A 12,698-nucleotide genomic window follows, 5' to 3' on the forward strand; every position below is an offset into this window, starting at 1 on the left:
TCTTCTGGAGATTTCTTCTCCCCCAGAAAAAGGCACAGAAGCAAAACTTTGTGTAACGTTATCAATGTTGCAAAGTTCCCCTAGCATACATTCATCCATTTATTCACCTCACACTGAGAACTCCAACCATTGGATGGTATGTATTTGTCACAGGCTGGAAAAAAAAAATCAGCCCAGTGAGAACCTCATAAAACAAGCACATTGTTTCCCTAGCTTTGTTCATTTAATCAATATTCATTGAGTATCTACAGCATAGTGATTCCAGCAATAATAAAGCTTTATAAATGAAATTTGCTTTACAATTTAAAAGAAAATAAAGACTTTTCATATGCATTGTCTCACTCTTCCCCCAAACCCAATAAAGTGGGCATAGATTACTCTACCTATTTTGCAAATGAGAAAACATAAGTAATCCCAGGGAACACGAATGATCTGGCTCACGCAACTCAGCCAAAAAGGAATGAAACCCAGGAGTAAAATGTACTCTTTTAACCCTAAGCCTGGCTGTTTCCTTTCATGTTGATACTGACTCCAAGGGCCAGTGGGTGGTACTAGGACTTGTCCTTAGTAATTCTTTTTTTTTTTTTTTTTTTTTGAGAGGGAGTCTCACTCTGTTGCCCAGGCTGGAGTGCAGTGGCCGGATCTCAGCTCACTGCAAGCTCCGCCTCCCGGGTTTACTCCATTCTCCAGCCTCAGCCTCCCGAGTAGCTGGGACTACAGGCGCCCGCCACCTCGCCCGGCTAGTTTTTTGTATTTTTTTAGTAGAGACGGGGTTTCACCGTGTTAGCCAGGATGGTCTCGATCTCCTGACCTCGTGATCCGCCCGTCTTGGCCTCCCAAAGTGCTGGGATTACAGGCTTGAGCCACCGCGCCCGGCCGTCCTTAGTAATCTGATAATAATCCCAGGGGCCACAGTCTCAGCCTCCAGTTCCCATGATGGTCAGCCTCACGCTCTCATATTACAGGTGATGATGCAATTTTGCCAATCAATGGTCACAGCAGCAGGACTCCTCTAATGTTTAGGGGAAGTAGCCAGAGCTCTTCATCCCCTTTCTGGAGAGCATAGTAGCTCACATTTATTGAGTTCTTAGTACATGCCGGGCACTGTTCTAGGCTTTTTACATGAATTAACTCATTAAATCCTCAGAACAAAACCATGAGGCAGGTACTATTATAATATTATTTCCATTTTGTGGACACTTAGGAGAGATTAATTTGCCCAAGGTTACACAACTAATAATTTTCAGAGTCAAGATTTGAATCCTGGAGCCTGTGCTTCTAACCAAACCACCATCTGCCTCTCCTGGGCCCATTGTTCTTAACTTCTTGGGGTTAAGTATACTGGAGAGAATGTGATTAAAGCCCTGGACCTTCTCCCTAGGAAAACGCAGGTAAGCAGAATTTAGCATATTTCAGGGACTTTGGGGACACCTAAGACCCATCGTCTGTCGACGTCAGGCTTAGAATCTCTATTTATCTTATACATCCTGGAGAGAATTGTCCAGGGACAAAAACAGAAGCGCCGCCAGCGCCGCAGGACTTCGCCCCTGCAAACGTGTGAGGAGAGCTGCGCTGCGCTGGGTTGCGTGGTGACGGAGATGCCAGTTCGCTCGGAATCAGAAAGGGTGAGCTCCCGGGACTGCAATGCCCTGAGAACGCAGCCGGGTCGCTGAGCCTCCGGAGTCCGGTAACTGAATGAAATACGCAGGGATCACCAGCCGGACCCAAATCTTGCGTCCCTGTCAGCATCCTGGAGTCCTAAGAGGCAGGGATTGGAGCGGACAGGATCTCAGAACTCTGGTCCCAGGCGCACAACGGCGGAGTCGCTGTTCCTGGTGCTGACACACTCCGTCCGGGAAGAGCGTGGCCGCTTGCCCGCCTGGTACCGCGCCGCGGCCGCTGCGGGGAACTGTCCAGTGCTGAAAACGGATGCGGCCCGGCCCGCAGGGCTCAGACCCGAGCCTGCCGCACCCAGCGGAACTCGGACCGAACTCCTGGAAGCACTGACGCAGAGCGCAGGGAGAGTCGGAGTGACGAGCTCCAAGCCGGGCATGGACCTGCAGAGACCCGATTCCTACCAGGGAGGAGCTGGCCCTGACTTCAACGAGCACGTCCTACATAAGGTAAATATCTACTGTATTTCCCAACCTAACCGTTGGAACAGGCGCCAGGACCAGGAGTTTTCCCCACTCCCCTGACTTTGCTTTGGGACTTAATGAGAAACTAGCTTGTATCTGTGAGTGTGCAGAGCCCTTTCTGTCTGATCCTGTTTCCTGCTCGAAATAGAGATGGGTGAGCTCTTGCGGAAGGGCTGCCTCCAGAGGCTCAGATGATCAGAAGCTTCATTCATTCACTTAAATCATCTGTGTTCCTTTTTCACCCCCTCCTTCTCCTTGCCTATTTATGCCCCTGTTTGCCCCCTGGCACCTTTGCTCTCCTAATCCTTGTAGGAGACTGCATTTGTCCCTGTTACGTCTGCTAGCAGTGGCCAAACACCTGAATTTCTAGCCAACTTGTCTGAAATTAGAGAAATGGTCTGCAGCAGAGATGAACTGCTGTTTTCAAACCAGACTCCCTCATGGCTCCAGAAAGCTTCCCTCTAGCTATGACTCACTCACAGCCCCTGTAAGCATTTGCTTATTTCAAAGCACTAACACATCCATTGCTTCCTTCATTCAAGTTTCTTATGCAACTCAGTTTTCAGTAAAGCAGGTCTCTTCCTAAGATGATTGGAGGGGAAAATAGTAGCCTCTCTCAGGATAACAGTTTTAATTCAAAATCCATCACTCAGAAAGAATCAAAGCCTTATATTTGCCATAATAAGTTATGGCTCACCTTCCCTTTCTCTGACTTTCCCATGCCCTCCTACTCCAGCCCTTATAATTTCTGCTTTGATAACACCAGTTCACCTGTTAGTCCCTTGAAAGGCCGTATGTGATCCTGTAGGTGGAGTTTTTTAATCAAAACATCACTTTGAAGAGTCTATGAATGCAAGCTTTGAAATAACCTAACCCAACCTCCTCCTCTATCACACAGCTTTTATTTGAGGAAACTAAAATCCAGAGAAGCAAAATGACTTGTCCAAGAAAGCAAGCTGGTAAATGGCAGAGCTGATACTAAAAGCCAGAAAGTACTACTCCACATGTAGTATTCTTTCCTCTATATCCTGACTAAACTTCTCATCAAAGTGTTCAGTCCATGGACCAGCAGCATTGGCATTACCTGGGAACTTATTACAATAGAAAGCAGAATCTCAGCCCTGACCCTAGAGTAGCTGAATCTGAATCTGCATTTTAACAAGATCTCTAGGAATAAATATGCACAATAAAGTTTTAGGTGCATGGCTCTGGGCCATGCTGCCTGTTTCTGACACAAATGAAAGAAAATCAGCTATTGAAGGAAGCAGGTCTGTAGATCTGACAGTCCATGTATCTTCTCTCTCCAGGTCTCTGAATTACTAGGATATAGGGAAGGAGAAAAAAATGTATAACCACTACCCCAGTCTAGAAATTTTAAAGCCTCACAGTTTGAAGTAAACTAGAAGTTCTGTGCTATTTGATGTTGTAAAGTTAGCCCAGTAAAAAGTGCATGTGAGGCCGGGCATGGTGGCTCACACCTGTAATCTCAGCATTTTGGGAGGCTGAGGCTCACTTTGGATCACTTGAGGCCAAGGGTTCGAGACCAGCCTGGCCAACATGGTGAAACCCATCTTTACTAAAAATACAAAAATTAGCTGGGCATGGTGGTATGCACCTCTGATCCCAGCTACTCAGGAGGCTGAGGCAGGAGAACTGCTTGAGCCTGGGAGGCAGAGGCTGCAGTGAGCCAAAATCATGCCCCTGCACTCCACTCTAGCCTGGGCAACAAAGCAAGACTTTGTCTCAAAAAAAAAAAAAAAAAAAAAGTTTCTGCAAGCAGAGGAACATAATTACAAATCAATTACAAAATTGTCCTGGCAACTAGATATGTGGGTCTTTCCAAGTTTATACTATCCTATAAACATATAAATATTCATTTTAAAAGCTTTAAGATTGGGAGCTCAGACTATTCAAAATATTGATCAGATGTGGTATTTTCCATTTCAATTACCCACACATGAGATGTAGGATGTAGTCCATGAAAACTTTTACTTCCTTTGAGTTTATTGATCACCAAATTGAGAGTGGGAACCCATTCCAACAAGTTCCAATATATTTAGAGGCAAGTGTCTATTTACTACTAGTAAAGACTAGGTGTCATCAGCTTGGCTGTGTGAGCACCCTGAGAGTGGAAGCCAGCCTTAAGCCTTCTGTGGTGCCCAGCAGAGTGACATATGTATGTAAGGAAAGTTTTCCTTCCTATATAGTGCTGACAACCTCCTCCTAATACCACTTTATGATTGTGCATGATGTTTTATTGTGATCCACTTAAAACGCCTTTTGTAAAGGGGCAGGGCATCAACTTATTTATATTATTTTTAAAATTACTATGTAGTACAGTCCAAGGAGTTCCCACTGATTAATTAGTGTCTATTGTCCATGAGAAGCAGGGCTCCCCTCCAACATTAATTGCTAGGATAAAAATTTTTTTTGAAGTGGGGTCTTACTCTGTCGCCCAGGCTGGAATGCAGTGGTGTGATCTCAGCTCACTGCAACCTCTGCCTCCCAGGCTCAGGTGATCCTCCCACCTCAGCCTCCTCATTAGCTGGAACTGCAGGCATGTGCCACCATGCCTGGCTAATTTTTTGGTGGTTGTTGTTTTGTAGAGACAGAGTTTCATGATGTTGGTCAGGCTGGTCTTGAACTCCTGGCCTCAAGAGATCCACTCGCTCAGCCTCCCAAAGTGCTGGCATTATGGGTATGAGCCACCATGCCCAGTATGGAGAAATGATTTTTTAAATAGACTTGTAACAAGCACCACTTTGGGAAGCTGAGTCAGGCAGATCACCTGAGGTCAGGAGTTCAAGACCAGCCTGGCCAACATGGTGAAACTTTGTCTCTACTATAAATACAAAAATCAGCCAGGTGTGGTAACCCACTCCTGTAATCTCAGCTACTAGGGAGGCTGAGACAGGAGAATCACTTGAACCCAGGAGGTGGAGACCGCAGTGAGCCAAGATTATGCCACTGCACTCCAGCTTCAGTGACAGAGCAAGACTCCATCTCAAAAAACAAAAAAAAAAAAAAAGAAAGAAAGAAAGAAAAATGACAAACACCAAACCTGAATCTTATGTGTCTACCTTGGTGAATCACCACAAAGTGAACATACCTGTGCAACCACTATCAAGAGAAACAAACAGAGCCTTGTCAGCTTCCCAAGAGCCCCCCGCCCACATGCTTGCCACACACCCTCCCCCAGAGATTATCATTATAGAGGAAGAAGTATCATCTTGCACTGTGACAGCCCAGCAGATGTTATGTAGGGTAGTCCTAGAAATTTGCCAGAGAAGAGATATTGTTGTATGATGAAACGAAACTCCAGGCTTGGAATAAGCCAAACCTTGATGTGACTTTGAGCAACATCTGTGAGTCTTACTTTTCTTAGCTATAAAATAGGAATGATAATACCTGCCTTATTATTTTTGAGCAAGGATGTTAGATAATATAATGTAAAGCATACATATGAAATATCTGGAATATAGGAAGCATTCAGTAAAAGTGGTTGTACTGGCTGGGCACGGTGGCTCCCAGCACTTTGGGAGGCCGAGGAGGGAGAATCATGAGGTCAGGAGACCAAGACCATCCTGGCCAACATGGTGAAACCCCGTTTCTACTAAAAATACAAAAATTAGCAGATGTGGTGGCACGCACCTGTAGTCCCAGCTACTCGGGAGGCTAAGGCAGGAGAATGGCTTGAACCCGGGAAGCAGAGGTTGCAGTGAACCAAGATCACACCACCACACTCTAGCCTGGTGACAGAGTGAGACTCTGTCTTAAATTAAAAAAAGAAAAAGAAAAAAAAGTATTAGGGCATGCATCTTGGGCTCCAAAGCGGCTTCAATGGGTGTCACATTCAGTCTCACGTAAAATGATGAACTTTGTGAGAAGAGCAGCAGCTTCATACACAGAGAACCTCAGAAACACACACACCACATATTTCACAGGCAGAAGTCCATGGAAACAAACTCACACAACCCGCCTATGCAAAAAGCGTGACTTCTATGCAAACATCCCAGTTCTGACTTCCTAAGTTGAGTATCTTTTTTCTCTTGAAAGCAATGTGTGGGACATGATGAAATTCATTTATATGAAAAACATACGCCAAATATCATCACAGGCCATTGTGTAGCCCTTGCACTTTAGCTGGTCCCAGTAGTTGGAGGCTAACCCAGGCAAGCCCAGGTAACTCTTAGAAGATTCCCGGAGGGTGGGCTGGAAACTGGGAACTGACTGAAAACATTGAGCTCATCCATCATGTGCCCAGAGTTTTTAAATAGAGATGTTGCCACAAATCTGAATATTTGATGCAACTAAATAATTTAAAACAAATGAGCAACCTGGTTGCTCTTTTCCTCAGAGAACTCTCAGTTCTCTCTTGCCACCAGCTTCGAGAGCCATCCAGGGCAATGGTACGGGGTAGGGGCCCTACTGTGCCAGGGTCTGACCTTGAGTTCTGGGAAAATGAAAAGATTTTCATTTCATTTTCACAGAGAGGGCAAGCTTTCGCCCCAGATACCAGTGAATTAGGACAAAAGGGCTTCAGTTCAAGCACTTACTTCCTAATTCCCCATCACCAGGGCTCTAAGGGACACCCACATACCGGTCTAACTTCCAGAGAGACAAACAATTCCTAGGACAAAGTCAGTCTCAGAAAGACCGGGGGCAGCGGGCAGAAAAACGCGAGCTGCTCATCCATTCATCCAGGGCTTGGTGCTTGTTGGGTGAAAAGGGATTACCAGGTCTCTGTCTTCCAAAGTATTTCCATTTCCTCCGACCGCTCTAATACTTCTTCTGGGTGAAAGGAAAAGGCAAGCAGGTAATATCTGCCACTCTCCCCCATCTCTTGCACTTGTTCTTCACTTCCTTCTACTACCCATCTCATAATTTCTGTGTCCCTCAAAAGTCCACATGCCTCATCGATTCATTCAGCAAACATGCATTGGACATTTCCAAAGCATAAAGAACTAGGCTGGTCATTATCAAGAACATAGATGCAAATGATTCCCATCTTCACTAAGCTTATGGCCTAGAAGGCATGCACACAAATGGCTATACTTCTATATAATCCCAGAAGTGTCCTAAGAAAGATACGGGTACCTGCAGGAGAATGACCCAGGAAGCAAAGGTCATGCCTGACTCAATTTGAAATGTTCTCTCTTATTTATGGCTTCTGATTAAAGTTAACATCCAGGCTTGGCATGGTGGCTCACACCTGTAATCTCAGCACTTTGGGATGCTGAGGTGGGTGGATCATGAGGTCAAGAATTCGAGACCAGCTTGGCCAACATGGTGAAACCCTGTCTCTACTAAAAATACAAAAATTAGTCAGGCATGGTGGTGCACACCTGTAATCCCAGCTACTCAGGAGGCTAAGGCAGGAGAATCGTTTGAACCCAGGAAGCAGAGGTTGCAGTGAGCCGAGATCACACCATTGCACTCCAGCTTGGGCGACAGAGCGAGACTCTGTCCCCACCCCACAAAAAAAAATTAAAATTAAAAAATGAAAAATAAAGTTAACATCCAGGAGATACAGAGTTCCACAAACGAACTAGCTCCGTCCCCATGGGACTGTCACCCATTAATCCTAGGGAAAGGTCTGGATACAACAGCATTGTCCTTCCCTGCCAGAAAATTGTACAAGGGAAAGACAAATAAAACAGCAAAAGACCATACTCGCCATTCTGTGTTCCTCTCCCATTCTCTATCCCACAGGTGCTTCTTTTATTCTTTTTTCAATGAAACAATGATAATGGTATGCAAATTTGTCCTCAAAGAATCCAAATCCATAGAAAAATCCATGCCCTGTAAGTGAAGACATTTTGTTTTCAAAATGCACTAGCTCCTGTTCTCGAAAGATTTCTATTGTCAGCTCAGGAACAAACAAGAAAGCCAAGAAAAGCTAGCTGCTCCCTGTATAATATTTCCACTGGCTTGTTTTCCTCTTTTGCTTGCTCTGAAGGCATACAGATAAACAAATGAAGTGTATATTACATCACTGGCAATCTGGGACCGTCTGGGACTCCTTTGGCTAATAGGTCGGTCCCGCCCAGATCCCAGAGCAGGCAGCTGGTGTGGGGAGTGGTGCCTGCTAGTTCTCTTAGGATAACCTCAGCAGGAAATGATGGTGACTCAGTTCAATGCCTCAAAGCTGTTTTCCAAACTCTTCAGGCTTTCCTCTCCTAAGCATCCTTCCCTTTAATTTGTGGTCCCTGGGGCCTTTTGTGAGAAAATGTCTGAGACTCACTCCTGTTGCTGCCCTAATGTTTCCTCTTATAAGCTGTTCTGGGGAGGGACTTCCTTCAGTTTCAGGGCAGGAAACTCCACCTGGCTGGGTAGAAGAAAACAGCCAGAGGTGAGCACCAGGCTGGAGAATTGTTGAACTGGGCATTTGAAGTGGATCTAAACTTATCCCAATATGCTTCTTGCTTCCTTCCTCCTCTTCTCAGGCAAGAGAAACAGTCCCTAGAGACCGCGAGTGGGAATGGAGATCACAGCTCCTTGTTAACTCACTCAGGCAATGCAGTTCCCAGCTGGGAGTGGCCCTGGACATCCTCCCATCCCTTAACCAGAGGAGTTTTTCTGGGGCCGAGAGAGACAGCTCCAAGCGAACAGATCTGGAAAATCTTAACCCCTAACTGATGACACCAGCCCTCACCCTGCTCCTAAAGGGAGCAAGGCCTTGAGTGGTACAGTGAAAATAACTTGAGACATGCAGGGCTCAAGAATTCCCCTAGCACATGGTTCCCGACCTTGATGCCAAAGTCAACTCCCTCCCTTCTCATTTGCTTATTAGCATCTTCTCATTTGCGTATTAGCATCTTCTCATTTGCTTATTAGCAGACAGTTTCTACCCATCAACATGAGGATGTTCTTTAATCATTTGTGCTTCTGCAAACGCACATGATTTTAGGTATCTTAAACCAAGCTGTGTTTAAGTTCAAATTTTCTCTTGCTTGCTAGCCTTCTGCCCCTGGCCGCCACCACACACACACACACACACACACACACAGAGGCACACACACGCACACGTACGCACCCTTCCTCTCATGAGCTGCGGGCAGGGTCAGTGATCATCCGTTTTTGTTCTCTGTCTCCCCTTATCTTTTGTTATGAGCCTTTTAAAAGCAAAGCAGGCTGGGCACAGTGGCTCAGGCCTGTAATCTCGGCACTTTGGGAGGCCAAGGCGGACAGATCACCTGAGGTCAGGAGTTCGAGATCAGCCTGGCCAGCGTGGGGAAACTCTGTCTCTAGTAAAAATACAAAAATTAGCTGGGCGTGGTGGCGGGAGCCTGTAACCCCAACTACTTGGAAGGCTGAGGCAGGAGAATCTCTTGAACCCAGGAGGCTGAGGTTGCAGTGAGGTTGCAGTGAGCCAAGGTTGCGTGACTGCACTCCAGCCTGGGCAACAAAGCAAGACTGTCTCAAAAAAAATTTTAAAAAAAGACAAAGCAAACATTTCTCCTCCTCTTCTTCCTCCCTCTCCTGTTTGATTTTTGCATTTATACCATCTCCCAGCAACTCTGTTCATTAAAAATCAGAACTGTCGTTTATTACAACAGTAGCCATAGGAGAGAGTCAGGAACTGGTAACACCTTCCCCAAGCTCGCTTTAAGAAGCCGTGTAAGCTTTGGAAGGGAATAAAGTCTGGTACCCAGTCCACATGAGGCAGACACTCCCTTTCAGCCCCTGGAATCTCCCTCCTCACCTCCCCCTTGCCTTTATCCAGATTCTTCTTCCTTCTCTGGGTCCCACCTCAGGTTTCATTCAGTCATCAGGTGAGAAATATTAAAAATCATCTCTGCACTATAATCTACAGGGACCCAGTAAGACTAATAATTGTTCCCAATACATTTTCCAAATAAGCATATGGTTTATTTGTGCAGCATTTTACCGTTTACAAAACACTTTAATATATGCCAAGATATTTTATACTTAACATACGCTTTTTCCAGATGTTACTGTTAATTCCGTATTAATAGGACAGGGACACAAAGGCCAGATGGCCAGGCATGGTGGCCTACACCTGCAATCCCAGCACTTTGAGAGGCTGAGACGGGCCGACCACGAGGTCAGTAGCTTGAGACCAGCCTAGCCAACATGTTGAAACCCTGTCTCTACTAAAAATACAAAAATTGGCCAGGTGTGGTGGCACATGCCTGTAATCCCAGCTACTCAGGAGGCTGAGGGAGGAGAATTGCTTGAACCCAGGAGGCGGAGGTTGCAGTGAGCTGAGATTACGACACTGCACTCCAGCCTGGGTGACACAGCAAGACTCTGTCTCAAAAAAAAACCAAAAGAAAGAAAGAAAAAAATGACTTGCTCAAGGTCACAGCCGGCATTGTGGAAGCCGGAATCATTACAGCAGATCCTTAGACAGCACTTGCATGCCAAGTAATATTCTAAGCATTTAGCATCTCTTAACTCACTTAATCCTACAACAATCCTATTTTAATCTCATTTTACAGATGAGTAAACTGAGGCACAGAGACATTAAGAAATTTGCCTATAGTCAAATCCAAGCAAGGTAGACAGGCAGAGGGATAGAGTCAGGAGAGGACAAGGGGCTTCACCAAGAGGGTCACAGATGGTCACTACTTTAGGGCATTGACAGCAGTCCATTGTGTGGCCTTCAGCTATGTAGAGCCAGTTTTGCTCACTCACCCAAGAGTGGCTCCATCTCTCCAGTCAGGCTGATGTTAATCAGACTCACAAGACACGTATTGCCCTAGATGCCAAGCCACATTATAATCAGGAGATTGTTTGCTAAGCATGAAATCCAGGGGGAAAAATGGAACTTGGAGGATTCAAATGTTTAATTTTATCAGGCTGACATGATTTGGTAGCTGGCTACACTATAGGAACAGCCTCAATCTACAACCCCACCGGCCCCTTCTACCCTTAGGTCCTCTCCCCAACCCCTTGCCCCCATCTCTGCCTCCCTCAGCTGTATATATTTAACTGCCTTCGGCTGGGCAGTCATTCTGTTCTCTCCAGGTCTATATTTCCTGCAATCCTTTAAGAACCCCTTGCCTTTGAGCTTGAGAATTCCCTGGACTTGACCTGGTTATGATGAGGGAAAAGGAAGGGATGTTTCATCTTCAGAAACCTCTGTCAGTCATCACCAGAAGTTGTCATTTCACACTTCTTCCTCCATCTCACTCAAGGCCTGTGTCAGAGCCTTATGGAGTTGGGTTTCAGGGGCAAGAACCATGAAAGAGTAGAAAGGTGATTGGGGTCATTTCCTTATGTCCTACCACCACCCATGTCCACGTTGTCCCCTTGAAATCTGATATTTCTGCCTGAGAATCCTGAGGATCAATTCACCAAACATTTACTGGACACCACGTGCCAGTCCCCGGGAACAAAACCCACTCTTCATTCCCCAAGGAGCTGAGTCCAGCAGGCTGGGTGGATCAGAGGGATGGCACAGAGAGAGATGGCTAAGGCCACATCTGACTGCAGCCCAATGTGCCACATGGACCTTGGTGCCCATGAAGGTCAAAGACCTCTAGTCTCATATGGTGGGAAGCTGGGCCCTTGGGGACCAGGTCAAATGCTTGCTGCTCTAAAGCCTGCCAACTTCTGGCTCCTGGCTGGTTGACTGATCTGAGGGGTATAAAGCCCAAAGTCACAGGATGGGGTCTCACCTCTGAAGGTCAGAGGGCTCTGAGCCCCCAACACAGGGATCCCTTCAAGCCCATGTCCAAGAAAGGAAGAGACTCCTGGTGCACTTCTGAGAAGTGCCCAGTGCAAAGACCCCTGTCCAAGCATGGCAGAGTCCAACACATAGAAACAAAGCTGGATCCCTTCCATGAACATCTCCAAAGACAGAAGCTGAAAAGCACTCAACCACACCCAAAACACCAGGATCCTAGCCCTTGGGATGGCAGCGTGGCACACGAAGAGAGGCTTGGGAAAGACAGAGGGAGAGGCCAGGTGAGCTCTGCAGGCATGTCCTCCAGGACCCGCACTCTCCTTTCCCTGAAACCGGGTATCCTTCAGACAGCAGACACATGAGAACCAGGATAGCATAGGCCCTGGCCATCATCTGTCCTGACCACCACCTGTGCTGTCTACCACCTGTCCTGTTCACCACTGGTTCCATCCACCACCTGCCCCATCCATCACTTGTTCTGTCCACCACCTGTCCTGTCTACTGCCTTCCCTCTTCACCCTCATCCTGTTCACCACCTGCCCTGTCCACCACCTGTCCTGACCACCTTCTGCCCTGCTCACTGATTTTCTTAGAGTAGGAGGCAGCTCATTAGCAGAGAAAGAGAACTGGGCTTTGAGTACCAAAGAACCGAGCTTGAGCCCTGTCCCTGCTGTTAGCCAAGTCTGCATCCTAGGTCATTCCGTTCCAAAAGCACTTTCCAACTTGCAGAAAACTTGCACATAAATCATCCCAATTGATTTCCCCAGCACTGTGTGTAAAGAGAACAGGCATTATTCTTGACTGCAAAAGGGGAAATCTTATGATCAGGACTCTTGATTTCCAGTGACAAAACCCAACTCAAATCGGCTTAAGCCGAAAAGAGAATTCACTGGTTCCTGTAACAG

General features: G+C 46.4%; 1 protein-coding gene across 1 annotated transcript in view; it reads left to right on the top strand.

Moving 5' to 3' along the window:
* Positions 1–1,604: 1,604 nt before the first annotated feature.
* Positions 1,605–12,698, top strand: part of RAB37 (RAB37, member RAS oncogene family) — a 75,022-nt gene continuing 63,928 nt past the window's right edge. Inside the window, exon 1 of the mRNA XM_023211896.2 lies at positions 1,605–2,123. Within this exon, the coding sequence (XP_023067664.1) occupies positions 2,052–2,123 (72 nt within the window). The 5' untranslated portion in view covers positions 1,605–2,051. The remainder of the gene's footprint in view (positions 2,124–12,698) is intronic.

This window comes from Piliocolobus tephrosceles, chromosome 16, assembly GCF_002776525.5.
Source record: "Piliocolobus tephrosceles isolate RC106 chromosome 16, ASM277652v3, whole genome shotgun sequence".
Lineage (NCBI taxonomy): Eukaryota > Metazoa > Chordata > Mammalia > Primates > Cercopithecidae > Piliocolobus > Piliocolobus tephrosceles.